We start from the raw sequence: 17,759 nt of genomic DNA, 5'->3' as shown, positions 1-17,759 counted from the left end.
CAAAGTCAGCTGGACGTTATGAATATCCGCGCGTCGCGCTTGCCATCATCCTCTCATGTCCATTTGATCAATTTGCTCCCCACACTTGCATGTCATTTCGAGCGACTCTAGTCGCCCTAGCGCAACGAAAGTCCTCAAAAGAATGGTTATCACGACAGTCTTCAGATCCTTGGATCAAGCAACGCGCTCAAAATGATTTCTATTCGCGTTCAGCCTTCAAGTTGTTGGAAATCTCAGAAAACTATGGAAATTTCCTCGACAAACAGGATGTTGGAGTTGTGATTGATTTAGGTGCTGCACCGGGAGGATGGAGTCAGGCTGCTGCCAGAAAACTGGGATGGGATGTCGATTCTGTGAAGAAACCTGGCAGTTATGGTCTCAAGCAGGAGCTGGATAAGAAGGGGAAAGTTGCGGGTGACTCTTACGATCCTCTTAATATTGATGATCTCGAGAAAGGATACGAGCATTCTCCCGATGGGCGTGCTATTGTCGTTGCAGTTGATTTGTTGACGATAAAGCCCATTCCTGGCGTACAGTCACTCAAGGCCGACTTTCTTCATCCCCTCACGGAGGGTTTGATTCACGATGTACTTGTGCGCTTTGGGTTTGGGTTTGGCCGACGAAAAGCCGATATTATTCTCTCGGATATTGCAATGAACATGACTGGCGTTGCAGTACATGACGATGAAGCCAGTTTACGAATTTGCCATGCGGTGTGGGAGTTTGCGAGAAAGAATTTGAGGACTGCCTCAGAGATTGGCCGTACGCGAGGTGGTGTTCTGTTGTACGTTCTTGTTGGCTTGCCCTTTGGAGTACCAAGATCACAATAATTTACCTTCAGGTTGAAACATTTTACCCATCCCGACGTCGACGCGTTTAGGCAGAAGTGTCTCGTTCCCAACTTTCGCGACGTTACTTACATCAAACCCCGCTCAAGCCGATCTGAATCGAAAGAGGCGTATTATCTCTGTCGAGGTTTCGAGCCCGAGACTATCGACAATTTTGATTGAGAAGTTCCACACCTATCATCGAGTAATAATGGCATTACTACGAGCACTACGGGAGGGGGCACTACTAGATGGTATATACACTTATAAGTACGCTAAACTAAGAGGAAACTGTTAGGCTATAATCGTAATGATACGTCAAAATAAATAGTCATGAACGACATCTCCACATGTCCTTGAAACCCTTTCGAAATTTCTCCATTTTACGCTTCAGTGTATCGGTAGCACCAGGCTGCCGTCCCACATCTGTATCTTCAGTAGGTCCCCTTACATTCCTCGCCAACGCTAACCTCAGTTCCATCTCCTCCTTTCTCGAAAGCGCAGGTGCGGACTGGTGGCGCTCGTTGTGTTTTCTGACAGCAGTGGTTGTTTCGGTACCGACGCCAGCACAAACGCTAGAAGGACTGTTCACGAACGTTGACACTAAATCCTCCGGATCCTGAACGCTCTGACTCTGGGAAGACAGTCTGGCATTACGAGGGAACGAGAAGGAAGACGGTGGAGAAGCAGAGCGAGTATAAGCTAATGTCGTAGTATCAGGAGATGACATGTCTTTGCGGATGGCGCTGTAATAGGGTCGATTTGGATGCCCCAGCCGAACAGAGTTGGGTTGTGAGTACGAACGTGCGTGTGCTTGAAAACTCGTAATGGGTATAGACGTTGATGAGGAATTGCGTTTATGTGTCGGTGAAGAAGGTGAAGGGGACGGTAAAGATATTAAGGCTGGTTGAGAATGAGGCCGAGGAGTTACTTGTGATGTTGGTAGAAACAGTGGATCGTCTATCACGGGCATAGGGGCAGACCTGCGGAAAACGTTCATATTATCCTTCCGCTTCAGTGTAGATTGCTTGCATGGCGAATAAGTCGGAGAGGGAGATGCGATGGAAATCGAAGGAGGCGAATTATTGGCATCACTGAGAACAGTGAAATTGTTCGTGGATAAGGAGAGAGAAGGTCGTTTCGTCAACTTCGTAGTATTTTTCATGGAAGAGATCGGGCGGGTCATGAGGTTCTCTTTGCTCTCCCTAGCAAAAGGCTGCGTTGAAGGAGCTGGAACACGTATCGACTGGTATAGGTATTTATTATTCAAATTCCCATATATATAAATGGGGTGAAGTGACTTCTGAACATACCTTCTGCAGGTTTGCTCCGGAGACGCCTTTGCCACTGTCATGCAGGAGGTCGTCATCGTCATGGTTCATGCTCCGGGAACCACTGGCATTCCGTAAGAGACGTGCTGGCGATGAACCTGGAGAATCTGATCCGAAGGAAAGTGGAGACACTCCCCAGTCTTTTGAGGATAAAGCTGGTGTCCTCGAACAGCATGACCCGGTTGAATTCAGAGAAGGTGAAGGAGTCTCCGAAACAGTCGAGCCTTATGAAGGACCTTGAATAAATCCGCAATAACATACACCTGGTTGCTCACCTTGCCGTTCCGACTCGACATTATTGTTGCATGTCACCAGCGACTGCAATTCCCGGCGCAGTTCGGATAGGATAACTTAGTTGCGCTAGCAGCGTAGTGAAGACACGAAGACAACTCACACCGTGACCAGCTTCACGATCGTACTGTTGCGCCTCCTTCCCGGTATAGTTTTCTGATCGTGTCATTCGCCGCCGAGAAGGTCGTTCAAAACAAGGTAAGCTCGTAGTCACTGTCGGACTTTTCGTCGTAAGAGGTTGTGGCTTGGCACAGATTGTGAATACTTAGAGAAATTGAACTATAATAAAGCCGTCAAGATACTCGGTGCTTTATAGAGATACCTGACAATGATCTCTGTCAAAGGGCCTTTGCAATGGAGAATAGAACAAAAGACAAAGAATGCCTGTTCAATGGGTGGCGATGAGTACTTGCACACATGGCGAAAACGAGGCAGAAAAGGTAAAAACTTATAGGCCTGTTCGGTTGCGCCGGTTACGGCCTTAGACGGCCCGGGAGCCGTGAGCGGATTTGATCCTCTGCTGATCACGATACCTTTCCATGCATTTCTTTGAAAGGCTACACGTTTGCATGGCCCAAGGTTCAGATGTTCGGGAGCGAACTTTTTTGTCCTTCGGCATCCTACGGGGTCCAATGAAGGATTTAATTTCCTAATAATATATATGTACAACATCATGCATCATGGCTGATTGCCTTTGCATTTAAAATTGCCTCACAAACGAGTTGTTCTTTCACGGAATCACATCCTCATGGAAACTGCGTAAGCATATTCATATTCTGCAGACTACGTTTCATCCTTGGTAAGAAGTAACGCCTTTTTGACCCAAATCGTGCTGCAGCGGGATATAAGGAGTACCCTGCAGGCGCTACCGCGGTCAAAGTTTATTTGATCTTCACATTAAAAATATATCGCTAACTTGGTACAGGATGAGCGGAAACATCGGGCGAACCGGCACGGACTTTGGCAGAATCATAAACATACCATGTCAGAAATATGTGAACTATGAAAGATATAGCATAAAAGGGCACTTAAGACGGTGTGCCCAGTGGTGGCAAGCCAGAAGCTTGAAGGTCCTTGTTTACTTGGTCAATGTGGTTCATGAACTGTCCTTTCAGCTGGTCCCACATCTTCGGTTCGTGTACTATATATAAATGTTTCAGAAGACGGTAAAGCGATAGATCAACTACGACCAGACATACCGTGAAGCTTCCCGGAACGTTTCATAGCATAATCGGTGATGGTAAACATCATACTCGACTCTAACATGAAGGCTGAGAAGCACAAAGAAGTAAGTAAAACCACCCAAAAAAACCGAGAGTACTTTACCGATAGTGTCCTGGGATATTCTCATCGGACCTAATTCCGCTTCGGTAGCTTCTTTGAAAGTTTCATAGGACACTAGAATTGGATGGCATTCAATTCATGTTTACGGTATGAATGAATACCATGCCAACTAACCTCCGTGAGGACAAAAGCCGGTCTCGTAACTGGCACCTCCAGGCTGAAATCCATCACTCCTACCTCCATATCCACCGTAGAGGAGACCCATGAATTCCGAAGCTTGGTTACGGTGGTAATACTAAGGAAGGCGAAGAGCTTCTAAAGAACGGCTAACGACGTAGAAATCAAAACTCACAGGTGGACGGAACGTATGATCTGCAACATCCCATCTCGGACTGAAGATCAGCAAATCCGCCAAAGGAATTCCTGGGGCCTTGGATTTAGCAGTCAAGACACAGAAAATTGAGGGGTCGATATGATCCTTGGAAATACTGCCGATGTTGACAAACTTTTCCATGGCATACTTGTACGGTACGTAGCTAGTAAACAAAGGACACATTAGTGATTGTCTACAACGTCCATGGTTCACATACTTTCCATGCCATGCTACAACATCAAACGGTGTATGCTCCTGAGAACACTCGTGCAATTCACCACATATTCTGATGACATTCTCAGCCACGAGACGGTGATATGGGAGGATCATTCCTTACTTGTAAATAACTGTTTCAAAATCCATTTAGCGTCGACACCAGCAATCTAGTGAATGCTTACTCTTCCACGCTGTTTGGTCGATATCGAAAGAAGCTAAAGGATGCTCGAAATCCCGAGGGTTGGCGAGACCGTGTCCTCCAATAGGTCCCAGATCGGGGAGCTGGTAATGCGAACCAAATATTTCTTGTACATCTGTGGAAAAATTAATTGAATACTCAGATGAAAACCATCGTACTTGAGTCAGGTACTAACATCCACGAGAAGGTCCATCTGGGAATTTCACCTTACGACGTGTATCAGTGCCGATCATCGGACATTATAGTCAATTACTGGGAACTCACTTTGAACTTCATGCCCTTCTGAACCACAAATAACTCGCCCGGCCGTACCATGAGGCTGGACAAAGGAAAAAAGCATCCCGATTAGGAACCACCCAATGATCCAAAATGACTTACTGTCCGAATTCAGTCTGCACCTCGATCCTCCCTTGTTGAGGAAGAATTAACAGATCTCCATCCAAGTTACAAACCGCCTTCTTGTCCATAGATGTGTTGGCTAGATAGACGTGAATCGCCAGGCCTTCTCGTAAAGTTGGATCACCGTTCCCCGCTGCGAACAATGCTCAGTAGGCACTGCGTAGCTAAAGAAAGATACTCGCCAAGTGTCTTGAGGCCATCGATAAAGTCGACCTTTTCGGTTTGTGGAGGGATGTCAAACGGATGCCAAGCGAGTTGTGTCGGGCTGACGTGAACTTTGGGATTCAAGGGAAAGAAATTGGATTCCAACTGGGATAGAGGTATAAGAAAAGCTGGCCGGAGAGGGTAAAACAATTTACATCAGGGTTGTCTGGGAGTCTCGTAAAACCCTGGTGAGCAACCGAAGGTCGAATTCGATATAAAAATCTATGAAGCTTTAGTTGGTGTGCTACACAATTGAGATGAACACCCACGCGTTCTGATTCTCAGATCGAGTCGACGTGAAAGGATTCCCAGTCATCTACAGCCGATTGAGTTCTTGCTTCGTCGCTCTGTCGTTGCAATACTCAACTTGTTCAACATAGAGGTCGTACTTGTTCTTCTGTGGCATATTCTGTGCATTGGGTAGTGTACCAGGACTAATGGCAAGCTCGGGTTCGTCAGGGTTCTCCGGGTCTTGCAACGAACGACCACTCACAGAGCTTCACTCGCAAATTTGCTCCCGAATCCGACCTGATACCTGTATGGATCCTTCTTCGAAGGTGTTGTAGAGAACGCGCCAGCCGCAGTCGCTCCAAAAGTTTTTCCTGACATGGGATCGAAAGTTCGTTTGGGCAAAATAATGCGTGAGGAGACCCTACATATATGTTGGTTAGAAAGGCTGCCCGTGACTGTGAGGTTCAGGAATGCCGTTGTTATTGCAACGTCTTTTCGCAACTTCAATGGGATGTTTTTTCCCTCTGCCTTGAGATTTGTGGTGGGCAAACCGTTCCGAAACGAGGTGTACGATCAACGGTCGTGTTATACACGCTTGCTCCCATGACGAAACATGACAGAACTCTTGACGAGAGTTTCAATTCTGTGAGCTATAGACGGTTGACGTAGGCCTGTAACCGATCTACTCGTCAATCGAGGCTTGCTCATTGACGGTCCCGTCACATGTATGTTCCAGGTTGACCGAGAAAGGTAACCGTCCCGTAAGGCTCACCCACGCTCATGTACTCCGAAGTTGACGAATGCTCCATCTTATAGAAAGGATTGAGTAGTGAGTACATTGCTACATGTAAGGATACCGTGGCATAATTGCGTGCATACAAATGAATGATTGAATGGTATATATGAGGGGCGTGCGGGAATGAAAATTCAGAGAAAGATAATCATAATAGCTCAAGAGAGATCAACGGCCATTGATATCAACTCGTTGGCCTGCTTGAGAAGGACCGTACATATTTGGAACACATCTGCCTTAGTGGCTGCGCCGGGTTGAAAATGCCCGCGACAGGACATGGAGGAGTGAGGCTGAAATTGGACACAATTGATTTTGCGACTTCCCCTTCTGAACCGGCCTCACTTCCTTCAGAGTCATTTTCCAACTCCATATCACCTTCACCAAAACCGACTTCGGTCATATCCTCCTTTTTCACATCAAGAGAGCGTGTAACTGTGACGTAGGAAACACAAGCTCCAGTCAGCTCAGAGGAAAAAACGTCTTCTTTTGTATGATTCGCTGTCCTTCGCCTCTTCGCCGGAGGTAATGATTCATCCGATGGTGCGAAATCCACTGGTGAGAGCTCTGTCTCCGGCGCGTTCAGACGGGACACCCGCGACAAGGCGGGGCGTAGGAATGGTGATGACGGTTGAATGGGGTTGGGAGACGGAGGACCACTATAAGCTTTGCGAGTGGGGTGTACGAATCCAGGCGAGGTTCTCGTCGGACATGCTGGAGGAGAAACGGAAGATGATCTAGATGCCAGAAGCGTAACAGGAGCAGTGGGGCGTGGCGATAAAAAGACCATCTTTCGTGCCGATATTGGAGGGGGAGGTGGGGAAGAAAGAACGCGATGCGGGATTTCCGTGTGGTCAGGATACCCTAGTTCCAACGATTGGTCACGTATGGGAGGTAAATAAAGGTGTTGAAGCTCTGATACGGGACTTGGTGTGCGAGGGGATGGCGGGGAAGAGGACCTAGATGAGGACGAGGACGACGCGGAAGAGATAGATGCCGTGGCCTCGATCTCATCCCTAGAGCGCTTTTTAAGAATCGACTTGATCTGAAGGTGAGACGCATTTGTTTCCTGCTTCATCGGTTGTGCAGTAGGCGAGGTAGGAGAAGACGCCTGTTCCAAAACCTTCAACTTATCTCGAGCAGCGTCCCGTTCTCGTTTCATCTGGAAATAATGCGCACGCAACATCTCCTTTTCTTTTCGCTCCCTATTAATGAGGGCGGTACAAGACGCCTGCAGATAGGACAGCTCGGAGTGGATTCCGCGGGAAGCGTTATCAAACATGACTTTCAGCGGCGAAATGACCATCGGAGGAGAAGATCCAGGTACTTGGGGTCGACGTGCGGGAGTAACATTGGAAGTGTGTCCCACCAACTTCATAGGTATTGGTCTCACGAAAGGTAAAGTCGGATTAGGACGTCCCGACGCGGGAGTAAAGGTAGAGTTGGAATCATGATTAGAAAGAGGCGACAACTTTGGGAAAGCTCCGGGGCGGGGAAGAGGCTGACAATGGGGGTTATATTGGGAATGAGAAACCTGGCGATGATATTGGCCTGAAGGCGGAGTCGGATGACCATGACCGTGTACGAGATGGGGAGTGGTGTATGAAGGTGCAAGGCGAATGGGAGATGCCAACGAGGAGGGATGTTTCGAAGTAGGTGCTTCCATATAGGATGATATTGATATTTGCTATGATCGAGTCAGCTATCAAAACAACTCGTAGGCACAAAACGAACCTGATTATAAAGAGCTATTTGTTCTAGTAATGCTGCAGATGGTGTCTTTGGAAGAGGTGGACGCGTAGTCCCTGGTCCTGCCTTTGGGAGGTCTTTGAATCGGATAATCGAGGTTGGTCGTACCTATAATGTTGATCAGCAAAATCAAATGATACGAAACCATAAACACGTACTTGCGTAGAATCAACAGATACGCTGTGCTCAGAACGCGTAGGAATAATAATAGGTTGCGACGCGGCAGGTCCAGGCATACAATATTGCACGACTAAAAGATATCTTCGACCGTTACAGCCGTGTTGGGCGATCGAAGGAAGTATATGGATCCAGCCAGGACGATTTCCATCCACATCGCGGTATTAAGAGCGTTCCCCACTCCCTCAATATCACAATAAGCGCGTTCCTAAAATGACAGTGATGAGAAAATTAGCCAATCTGCAATGGCTAGAACAATAAGACAATAAGAAACGGTTGATGCCTCATTGCAGTCCAGACAAAAAGGATCTCTGTCACGACGAGTCAACCTTAACCGCATTCGAGCAGCAATAGAGCGAGAACAATGAGCAATGCCATGCTGGCATGGGTGTCAACGGTGGTCAAAAAAACGATCACGTAATGCGCAAGCGCGTCAATGCCCGCATTTGGACGGTTGTCACTTCGACCTGGCGTTGAAACGTTGACTCACGCTACTCAAAGAATTGCAAGTAGAAAAAAAATTGTATTCTAACGGTAACAACCAGGGTTGGTGGCCTTACACAGGGCAAGTATTCATTTTTGATACTCCTTCAGCACCCGGTCTGAGTTCAAAAAGTCCGTCTTTTCAGTATCCCAATCTGAAGATGCACCCAGTAATCTCGAGTCAGAAGCAGGCACTTCAGGGAGGATGGAGTTCCCTACCATCATGTATGACCGTGATATTTCCCCGAAGGAGCTGTAAAACAGGCCGAGTCTCTAGATCATATCTGGGCCATTCAGCTTTAAAATGGTTCGTCACGATTTATGCACCATTCCAGAGTCATTGGGTGAACACTCACGTCCAGGGTTTAGATCGTAGATAAAGTTGAGGTAAAAGTCCGTCATTTTATTCGCAAAGTCAACTTCGACATCGGGTACTGGCCCAAAGAACATTCGTAGTTCAGAAGCATGAAAGACTTGGATACAAGAAGAAAAGACAAGAGTAGTCAGCAACAACAACAACTAACGTGTCCCAAATCGGCTCACCTCCAAGAAACGGATCATCTCCAGGGATGAACTCTCGAAAATAATAAGCAAAGAGATTCTGCTTCGCAGCCGCATTTTCGAAGAATAGTCTGCGGGGGGCAAGGAACATCTCGTCTGTGTACCATGCTGATGCACGATCGAATAAGGTATCACCCGTGTTAAACGGGGCACCTAGAGTCGTGTCATTCTCCGCCCAAAGTCGGTCGGTTTCCAGCAGTGTCTCCTGGGTGATAGTACTGTTATCGATATACAACGCCAAGTTGAAGTCGTTGAAAGCAGCATCTTGTGCAGCGCCTGTTAGATTCTTGTTTCGAACGAGAACGCTAAACAAGGCGCCTTCGTTGAGCTGTCATAGTCTGCATGTGAATACATCTCAACACATACTATAACCAAACTCACATTCGTTCCGGCAAGATATGGGAGAGAAAGGAAACTCCCATTCCTAATCCTTTCGGAAGCCTCAATATTCAATAGGTTTCCGGGAGAGATTGTAGGTTGCCATAATTGAAGCCCAACAGTGCCAAGAATCATTTGATTACTGACATTCATGAGTTTCTAGGGGGGGAGTTTTGAGATAGATTCCTCAGCCTTTTCACAAAAAACGGTAAATACACACCTCGAACGGAACATCTCGAAGACAATCGATAGCTTCTGGGCCAGCAGTACAATTAGTCGCTCGCAACAGCCGATCAAAAGGCATCCCGGGCCGGTCATATACATCGGGAGGAGGAGAGCTTTTGCTAAATGCACTGTTAACCATTTTCTAACGAACTATTCGCTTGTGCTTACAATGGCCCCGTCGACGAGTCGCCAATCCCACCACGGAATAATCGCTCCTCTGGGTCTAGATACACAAGTAACGCTTGTACGCTTCCACCACCAGCCGACTGTCAGTTACTGTTAGTTTGACGAAACATCGCTAAGAATGAAGACGTACCTGACCCCAGAGAGTGACTTTTTCTGGGTCTCCACCAAAGGCAGCTATATTCTGTTGAACGAATCTGAGAGCTGCGATTTGATCTTGCGTTCCGATGTTGAGGTCTTCTTCGGGTATCGTAGAGCTTGCGAGCTAAAGCGGATAGAATGAAAAACGGAAAACACAATCTTATCATAAAAGCACACTGACGAAACCAAACGAATTTAGTCGGTTATTGCTGTAGGAAATATATAAATAAGAGTTATAGGTAGGAAAATAGATCCAGGCGTACAAAGTCACGAAGATTATAGGTTTGTCCACTTCATCACTTCGTTGGAGCATGCCTAGCGGTCCGATCAGGACATATTTGGGTTATACCTTCAGAGTCGTACGCACGTGTTGGTAGATATTGAGGTTGGGAACCCGAGCTAGGTGATAAGAATCGAGGTTTACACAGACGAATCGTATGAAAAGAGCAATCTCCTTACCCACTAATATACGCACCACCCTGTAAAGATACGAGAACTCAACGTGACCGAGGGTGACCAGGAAGGGGAAACATACTGGGAACCAAACGAGCACCGGAAGTTTCTCGTTGTGCGATGTGTTTTGAGGACGCCATATCTGTGCATTTCGGGGTGGTTCAGTGTTTGCAAGACGGGGGAAAAGAACGTTAGCGAATTTACATTGAGATACAAGCAATCCTCTCCAGGAGATGCACCCAGTGTCGGCGAAGGAGGTTGTGGGCAGGCATCAGAGAATTTGGATGCATCTGTCACACGAGCATCCTTCCGAGTCGGGGTTGGTTTGAGCGGCACCGGAGGTTTGAATCGAAGTTTTCCAAGAGGTGGCGTCGCGTAGGGAATTCCTAGCCATTGCTCTGTCTCGTTCACGGTAGTCCCTCGGTACGTTCCTATTTCCAGACGTACATCAAGGGGGCCTTGCACTGATCTAGTAGCGAGACCTGCCGTAGGAGACAGGAAGATGGCGTGAAGAAGTACGAGGACACTAAAGATCCTTGTCATGGTGAAAGTCCCGCGCAGCATTCATGGAGGAGCGATGGCTTTTATTAACAAACTCTGGCTTTGTATTAGGCAATATTTAATGCCATCTTCGAAGGAATGTTCTTTGATATGTGGTCAATCTGGGACAAATTTCCTGGGCGAAAGTCAAGCATTGCAATGACGGTCGATTATGGTCGTCATTTGATGAAAGAAGCTTAATAGCCCTTTTGATAAAATTGAATCCTTCCGCGAACGACCGACTTATAAGCCGCAATTGCGGATGTTGGAGGTTGGATATTTGCTGACGGAGGAAACACCAGCGTGGCCAATCGTTAGGCGGATGGATGATCCTCCAAACAAGCGTGAAATGCTATTCATTCTGTGAAGAATACACCAACGGCTCGTAATTCCGGTTTTCACCTACTAGTAAAGTAATCAAGTCTGGAAGAATCCAAATAAGAATGTTTGGAATGACGCACCACGACCTAACGATAGCCCCAACAACGTTACATTCACTAGTCTCGTCCGAGTCGTTAAAACCTTCTAAGATTGACCTATACGAGGTTCCTGCTGCTGTCAGGTTCCCGAGGGTACACGTTGGTATCAAAAGAGCTGAAGACCAAAATGGAACTTTATGATTCAGCAACACAGTTGTAGAACGACTGAGATTAGACTACGGGCTCTTAATATAGTGCTGAGGCATTAAACGGACGAGCTCGAGATAAGCTAAGGTTGTCGGATCGAAGCTGCCCTTTCTTGGGTAGATATTCATTAGGTATCATAACGCCTGACCTAAATTCCAATTAATTAACCTAAATGGTTTCGACTTTCCGTTGATAACTTTACCGTAAGTCTCCCATAAAGTTGAAGCATCGGATGAGAGTATGAGAGGGGAAAGAGGATACCAGATGTTCCCACAGTTGACACGTTGACAGGTCGAGCGTGGACCCACAACATGCCACACAGTCATCACTCACACTCTGGTCAGTTTTGCAAGCACGCTAACGGCACTCTCGAAAAAGTGGTCCTGGAAGCCATATGCAAGGGATTTGAAGTCTACGGTCTGACAGAACATGTTCCGAGATATCGGTCTGAGGATCTATACCCGGAAGAGGAAGAGGTGAGCATGGCTTTCGGCTTCACTGCGCAGCCAACTCTGGAGAGATTGAACTGTTTTTTTAGCAAGACATGAGTCCAGAAGCACTATTATCCCAGTTTGACGAATTTGTTCAGGAAGCCCATCGTCTAAAATCTCTTTACGCGTCCAAAATCACTCTATTGGTCGGCCTTGAGACAGAATTCATCACTTCTCTCGATTTGGATCGTCTGGATGATCTGCTTTCTCGTTATAGCGGCCTGATCGAGTACCTAGTAGGCTCGATACATCACGTTGATGGAGTTCCCATCGATTTCGATATACCGACATACGAAAAAGCATTACGCCTGCACGGTGGGAGTAATTCAGAACATCAGACAATGGAGAACTTCTTATGCAGCTATTTCGAGGCTCAATACAAGTTATTGGAGCGATTTGAGCCAGAGATCATAGGCCACGTCGATCTCTGCCGTCTATACACTCCTAGTCTACAACTCTCGGATTTCACTCAGGCGTGGGACTTGTTGAGGAGGAACATCAAGTATGTCGTAGGGTACGGAGGGTTGTTTGAGTTGAATGCAGCTGCATTCCGGAAGGGTTGGAGTACGGCATATCCAGGTGAGGACGTACTACGGGTGTGTTTCGAGTTTCTCGCTCTGTTCGACTTCTTGCTCATTCCGACGTATGTATAGGTGATCGTCGCCGAAGGAGGTCGTTTTGCGTTGTCTGATGACAGTCACGGACCTCATGCAGTCGGGTTAAACTATCATCGAGTGGCGGAATATCTTGAAACCCAAAAAATCTCCCAGATATGGTTTCTTCGGCACGACGAACGTTCTACGCACAAAGGGCGATGTGTCAAAGCTGTCAGGCTTCCAGGGGATTGGCGAGACCATGTATTTTGGAAGAGAAATGCAATAGCGGCCTAGGGATGCTAACCGGAGTGCTCAAGTAAGAGCGGGCCGCTCTTACGACTTGACCGATGAACGCTCGTGCCTGTGTGGATGGATATTTTCTGAGGTCTGAGTGTACTGACACTATATCGGTTACCTCGGTATCCCCAATGTCGACTCTCTCAGACAGATCCCTAGCGCTGTTACAAGTGGGAGGCCCAGTCACACGCTACAAACAGACTCAATAGTCATAGCTTTGAGACTGAAACTGAATCGGTCTGCCGAAACAGCCTTAAGACGGACTGGAGTGAGACATTATGTCAAATACAGGGTCAAAAGGCTGTGATAACACATCTGTTTCCCAGACCACCATTACCTCTTCTAGTGGGTACGGTTCCTCCTGATTCAACACCCAACTAACTCTCGTTCTTGAAGACTAAACCGCTGGTCGGCCTATGGGTCGTTTGACTTTGTTATTCCTTTACTGCGCTTCCCTCTGCAGTTTCTCGCGGTCGTTTAATTTTACTTTGGGCAATCAACCGACACAATGTGGCCCACTATCCATTTCATGGACCGGTGAGCAGTATCAGTCATATGAGGAGGATAAGCTATCTGACGTATTCTCGACAATCTAGGTGGCCAACCGCCCTTCCGGCTGATAGGCATCATCGTTCGTGTGTTTTCTGCAGGAATGGGGATTGATGTACTGATTTTATAAACGTTTCTAGCCCAGCGCCACAGACGTGAACGTGACCATTCCTGATTCGAGCTTCCAAGATAACAAAGGATCGTTCACTGTCCCTGCCCTTCAAGTTCCTAAAGGTACACAAATGTTTTTCGCGATGTCAGACGCAACAGGGCCAATGAACGGCGGAACGTCAACTTTGATGACAGTTGGGGATGCAACGAGTGGACAGTCGTGTAATACCACTACTCCTGGTGCGTGGTATATTCCATGTATCTCGTGTGTTATATCATTGACTTGATTTCGAAATCAGGGAACGACTTCTTCTTCTCTGTCGAAAGCACGCTCACTCAGTGTGGCGGCTTCCCCTTCACGCTTTATGACGGTGCCAGACTACCATTAAACATCTTTGTATGCAACGCCCCTCTGTCCTAATATCTCGATATATCTCAGGTTTTTTGTACATTCCTAGGCGTGGATTCCCGGCGGCCCAGGCTCTTTTGTTCTTCCCTTCGGTCCACCAACAGCCACCAGTTTCAATTGGAAGGCCAACATCTCGGCGCAGACGCAAGTTGCTTTCTCGGTAATAGACTCGCAAGGAAGAAGAGGCGGCACCGATAAAATCCGCATTGTTGCGCCCTCCAATGACAAGTCGTGTTTGCTAAGCACCTCTGGCGACAATGGTTCGCAAGGCGATGGTAGTAAGGGTGGGGGTGGTGGAGGTGGTAGTGGCGGCGGCTCCAACACCGGAGGATCCCAAAATTCAGACAACAAACAATCGGGCGGCCTTCCTACTGGTGCCATTGTCGGTATAGCTGTTGGAGGAGCTGTCGCCATTGCCGTTCTCGCTGCCTTGCTCTGGTACTTGACAAGGAGAAACACGAAAACCGACTTCTTTGGCCCTCGTAGGGATATCGACCTTGCTGAAGATTTTGCCCGAAACCCAGAGTTGTCACAACCCATGCTTACTCGGCCACAGTATACTCCCGAACCTTTCCCGCTGGTGTTTGTGCCTCCAGATGCTATGAATTACTCGGTTTCTTCATTCCGCCAAGAGAAACATTCAATGCAACAGCCTGTTTACGGCCCGCGAGTGGCTGCACCAGCACTAACACCACCGCCTTCCTCCTCCCACTCATCGACCTATTATGCTGAAGGTCCCTCGTCCCTTCCTGGAGCGGGTACTTCGGCGTCGTCATCCCGTCCATACGTGGTACATCGTGACATTGAAGAAGTGGATGGACCTATAGATCTTACACCTCAATATATTGATCGTCGGTCGATACTTGGACTAGGATTGGACTCTTCACCCCCACCTATGAACGGTCGCAGACCTACGAAACATTGAGAGCAAACAGCCGTAACCTTGTGTTCTGATGAATATGCACGACCTTGTTGTGCTGTGCCAATATTATTTAGTACTTCTCATAGTTACAGGACATTTAATCAAGTTATTTATGTATATTATTACTCTGAAGACAGAAATGTGTATGAAACGTTTTTCGTTATAATTCATAAGCTAAGTACAACCCTAATTACGACCTCAATTACTTGCACACCTACAAAGTGCTAGTGGGGTGGTACAGGTGAATGGGCATCCCGTATTTTGCTGAGCTATTCATGGTGAGTGCGCCAGAGATGGATTTGAATAAGTTCAAATTGAAATTTCGTGTAACCGACTCGGAAGAGTGTATCGCCACTAGTCCTTACACTTCTACGACCAACCGTCATGCGCAACAAAAACTGCACATCAGTTACCTCGATATCTCCATTATCAACTCGATTTTCGTGCAATCAGATACTCAAGTACTCAAGGATCGTTACAAGTGGAAGAAAGAGTCATAACTTTGAGACTGAATTGGTCTGACGTGAAGACTGGAGAGCTATCTGTCTACCATTTTATGTCAGATTCACGGTCACAAGGAGGTTGTTGCACACCTTTCCCTAAGCTGCCATCTAGTGGGCCACAGGTTCTTCCAAGTTCAATGGCCAGCTAAGTCTCTTTCTTGAAGACTAAACCGTTGGTCGGCCTATGGGTCGTTTGATTTTGTTATTCATTTACTGCGCTTCCCTCTGCAGTTACGCGTGAATCGCGATCGTTCAATTTTACTTTGGGCAATCAACCGACACAATGCGGCCCACTATCGATTTCATGGACCGGCGAGTAGTAGCAATCATATGAGGGTAGGCTATCTAACTGATTCCTGATGATCCAGGTGGCCAACTGCCCTTCTGGCTGATAGGCATCATTGTTAGTGTGTTCTTTGCAGAGTCAGTTTGATGTCATTTTGATCAACATTGTTAGCCCAATAACACAAACGTGAACATGACCATTCCTGATTCGAGCTTCCAGGATAACAAAGGTACCCAAATGTTTTTCGCGATGTCAGATGCAACAGGGCCAGTGAGTGGTGGGACGTCAAGTTTGATGGTGGTTGGGGATGCAACGAGTGGACAGTCGTATAATACCACTAGTCCTGGTGTGTGGTATATTCCATGTATCTCGTGTGCTGTATCATTGACTTTTGTTGAAACAGGCAACGAGTTCTTCTCTGTCGAAAGCACGCTCACTCAGTGCAGCGGCTTCCCCCTCACGCTTTATGACAGTGCCAGACTACCATTAACAATCTTTGTATGCAACCCCCTTCTGCCCTCGTATTTGGATATATCTCACATTGTTTTTGTACATTCCTAGGCGTGGATTCCCGGTGGTTTAGATTCTTTTGTTCTTCCCTTCGGTCCACCAACAGCCACCAGTTTCGATTGGAAGGCCAACATCTCAGCACAGACGCAAGTTACTTTCTCGGTGATAGACTCGCAAGGAAGAAGTGGTGGCACCGATAATATCCACATCGTTGAGCCCTCCAACCGACAAGTTGTGTTTGCTAAGTACTGATGGGTGACAAAGGTTTGCAAGGCAATGGTGGAAACGGTGGGGGTGGTGGCAGTAGTGGTGGTGGCTCCAACACCGGAGGATCCTAAAATTCAGACAACAAATAATCGGGCAGCCTTTCTACTGGTGTCATCGTTGGTATAGCTGTTGGAGGAGCTGTCGTGGTTGCCGTTCTCGCTGCCTTGCTCTGGTACTTGACAAGGTCAAAAACGAAAACCGACTCTTGTACGGCCTTGCTGAAGATTTCACTCGAAAAATCAACCCAGCCACAATATACTTCCGAACCTTTCGTGTTCATGCCTCCAGGTGCTATGGATTCTTCCATTTCCTCGTTCCACCCAGACGAACATTTAGTGCAACACCCTCATTACGGCCCGCCAGTGACTGCATCGACACTAGCACCACTGTCTTCCACCTCCCACTTGTCGATGTATCATCCTGACAGCCTATTGCACAGTTACTCTACGTTTGATAAGGAGAGCATTGGGTTGTAGATCAACAATAATACTAAATATTGCATGTCAAATAAAGGTTTTGGGGTTGCTGAGCCATCACTGGTATAGAATCTTAGTGTCAAAACAGATATAAAAAAAGGCTGAATATACAGTTTTTGAGCTTTTAACTTTGAGTTTGAGGCTTAGAATTTAAGAGCAGATGAGATGGAGGTGCAAGAAGGAACTGGGAATTTTGGCTATACGGGCAAGGCTCAGCTTCTCAGCTGACCAAGTTCATTCCACAATTTGTTCAGTGAGGTTACTGCTTCAGTTTACTGCTGATCATGAGATGATAGGTGTAATTCATTATGCATATGTATGTGATTCATTAAGATGATAGAAGCCAAAGACAATAGGACTGCAGAACAGGGCAACTGTGGATCTCCCACTGACGACACCTATGATATTGAAGGTTGAAAGAGTATTATTCAAATCCAAGAAGATCCGTGATGAAGCCCTGATGTTTAATACCTGTGTTACTCGTCAGATCGACATCAATGAAGGGGAAGAGGCTAGAAACATGCCATCATTCTCGATAACGGCACTAAAAACTACTACTAGGTGCAGCAAAACACACTCCAAGCACGAAGTGCGCAAAACCAAACCCAACACTAGCAATTAGCGTAGTTGATTTGTGGAGGTCGGTATCAATGGACGCTCTCAGCAAGGTTCACTGAGAAC

At 47.0% G+C, this 17,759-nt stretch overlaps 8 protein-coding genes across 9 annotated transcripts; 4 read left to right on the top strand and 4 right to left on the bottom strand.

Annotated features, from left to right (window-relative positions):
- Positions 1 to 8: 8 nt before the first annotated feature.
- On the top strand, positions 9 to 2,047 carry E1B28_011663 (uncharacterized protein). Its single transcript, XM_043156721.1, has 2 exons — positions 9 to 784; positions 842 to 2,047. The coding sequence occupies exons 1-2, from the start codon at positions 90 to 92 to the stop codon at positions 1,008 to 1,010; spliced, it is 864 nt and encodes a 287-aa protein (XP_043006514.1). The 5' UTR covers positions 9 to 89; the 3' UTR covers positions 1,011 to 2,047.
- On the bottom strand, positions 1,159 to 2,618 carry E1B28_011662 (uncharacterized protein; the record flags this gene model as incomplete). Its single annotated transcript, XM_043156720.1, has 4 exons — positions 1,159 to 2,073; positions 2,141 to 2,382; positions 2,434 to 2,476; positions 2,553 to 2,618. 4 exons carry the CDS (start codon positions 2,616 to 2,618, stop codon positions 1,159 to 1,161), a joined length of 1,266 nt encoding a protein of 421 aa, XP_043006513.1.
- Positions 2,619 to 3,204: 586 nt separating this feature from the next.
- E1B28_011661 (uncharacterized protein) lies at positions 3,205 to 6,091 on the bottom strand. 2 transcript variants are annotated; one of them, XM_043156718.1, is made up of 17 exons: positions 5,781 to 6,091; positions 5,618 to 5,726; positions 5,492 to 5,558; positions 5,394 to 5,440; positions 5,280 to 5,346; positions 5,103 to 5,229; positions 4,900 to 5,053; positions 4,786 to 4,840; positions 4,697 to 4,727; positions 4,505 to 4,636; positions 4,444 to 4,453; positions 4,324 to 4,392; positions 4,086 to 4,269; positions 3,908 to 4,028; positions 3,776 to 3,847; positions 3,649 to 3,720; positions 3,205 to 3,590 (listed from the first exon to the last, which is right to left on the bottom strand). In XM_043156718.1, the coding sequence occupies exons 3-17, from the start codon at positions 5,528 to 5,530 to the stop codon at positions 3,478 to 3,480; spliced, it is 1,293 nt and encodes a 430-aa protein (XP_043006511.1). In that variant the 5' UTR covers positions 5,531 to 5,558; positions 5,618 to 5,726; positions 5,781 to 6,091; the 3' UTR covers positions 3,205 to 3,477. The 2 variants fall into 2 exon arrangements, with proteins under 2 accessions (XP_043006511.1, XP_043006512.1); XM_043156719.1 differs by having other exon boundaries at positions 5,618 to 5,776; positions 5,858 to 6,091.
- Positions 6,092 to 6,147: 56 nt separating this feature from the next.
- Positions 6,148 to 8,468, bottom strand: E1B28_011660 (uncharacterized protein). The gene is made up of 3 exons (XM_043156717.1): positions 8,053 to 8,468; positions 7,880 to 8,002; positions 6,148 to 7,832 (listed from the first exon to the last, which is right to left on the bottom strand). Exons 1-3 carry the CDS (start codon positions 8,128 to 8,130, stop codon positions 6,333 to 6,335), a joined length of 1,701 nt encoding a protein of 566 aa, XP_043006510.1. The 5' UTR covers positions 8,131 to 8,468; the 3' UTR covers positions 6,148 to 6,332.
- Positions 8,469 to 8,556: 88 nt separating this feature from the next.
- Positions 8,557 to 11,038, bottom strand: E1B28_011659 (uncharacterized protein; the record flags this gene model as incomplete). Its single annotated transcript, XM_043156716.1, has 14 exons — positions 8,557 to 8,709; positions 8,774 to 8,851; positions 8,911 to 9,027; positions 9,098 to 9,443; positions 9,497 to 9,652; positions 9,714 to 9,837; positions 9,887 to 9,984; positions 10,035 to 10,166; positions 10,224 to 10,251; positions 10,306 to 10,357; positions 10,410 to 10,441; positions 10,502 to 10,521; positions 10,578 to 10,637; positions 10,700 to 11,038. 14 exons carry the CDS (start codon positions 11,036 to 11,038, stop codon positions 8,645 to 8,647), a joined length of 1,647 nt encoding a protein of 548 aa, XP_043006509.1. The 3' UTR covers positions 8,557 to 8,644.
- A 934-nt stretch (positions 11,039 to 11,972) lies between these two features.
- Positions 11,973 to 13,042, top strand: E1B28_011658 (uncharacterized protein; the record flags this gene model as incomplete). Its single annotated transcript, XM_043156715.1, has 3 exons — positions 11,973 to 12,137; positions 12,200 to 12,748; positions 12,806 to 13,042. 3 exons carry the CDS (start codon positions 11,973 to 11,975, stop codon positions 13,040 to 13,042), a joined length of 951 nt encoding a protein of 316 aa, XP_043006508.1.
- Positions 13,043 to 13,848: 806 nt separating this feature from the next.
- Positions 13,849 to 15,039, top strand: E1B28_011657 (uncharacterized protein; the record flags this gene model as incomplete). Its single annotated transcript, XM_043156714.1, has 3 exons — positions 13,849 to 13,945; positions 14,005 to 14,102; positions 14,164 to 15,039. 3 exons carry the CDS (start codon positions 13,849 to 13,851, stop codon positions 15,037 to 15,039), a joined length of 1,071 nt encoding a protein of 356 aa, XP_043006507.1.
- A 978-nt stretch (positions 15,040 to 16,017) lies between these two features.
- E1B28_011656 (uncharacterized protein) lies at positions 16,018 to 16,587 on the top strand (the record flags this gene model as incomplete). The annotated part of the gene is made up of 3 exons (XM_043156713.1): positions 16,018 to 16,171; positions 16,229 to 16,323; positions 16,387 to 16,587. The coding sequence occupies 3 exons, from the start codon at positions 16,018 to 16,020 to the stop codon at positions 16,585 to 16,587; spliced, it is 450 nt and encodes a 149-aa protein (XP_043006506.1).
- Positions 16,588 to 17,759: the final 1,172 nt, after the last annotated feature.

This window comes from Marasmius oreades, chromosome 7, assembly GCF_018924745.1.
Source record: "Marasmius oreades isolate 03SP1 chromosome 7, whole genome shotgun sequence".
NCBI lineage: Eukaryota > Fungi > Basidiomycota > Agaricomycetes > Agaricales > Marasmiaceae > Marasmius > Marasmius oreades.
Note: the sequence above shows the minus strand (reverse complement) of the source record. Positions and strands in the feature narration are given on the sequence as shown.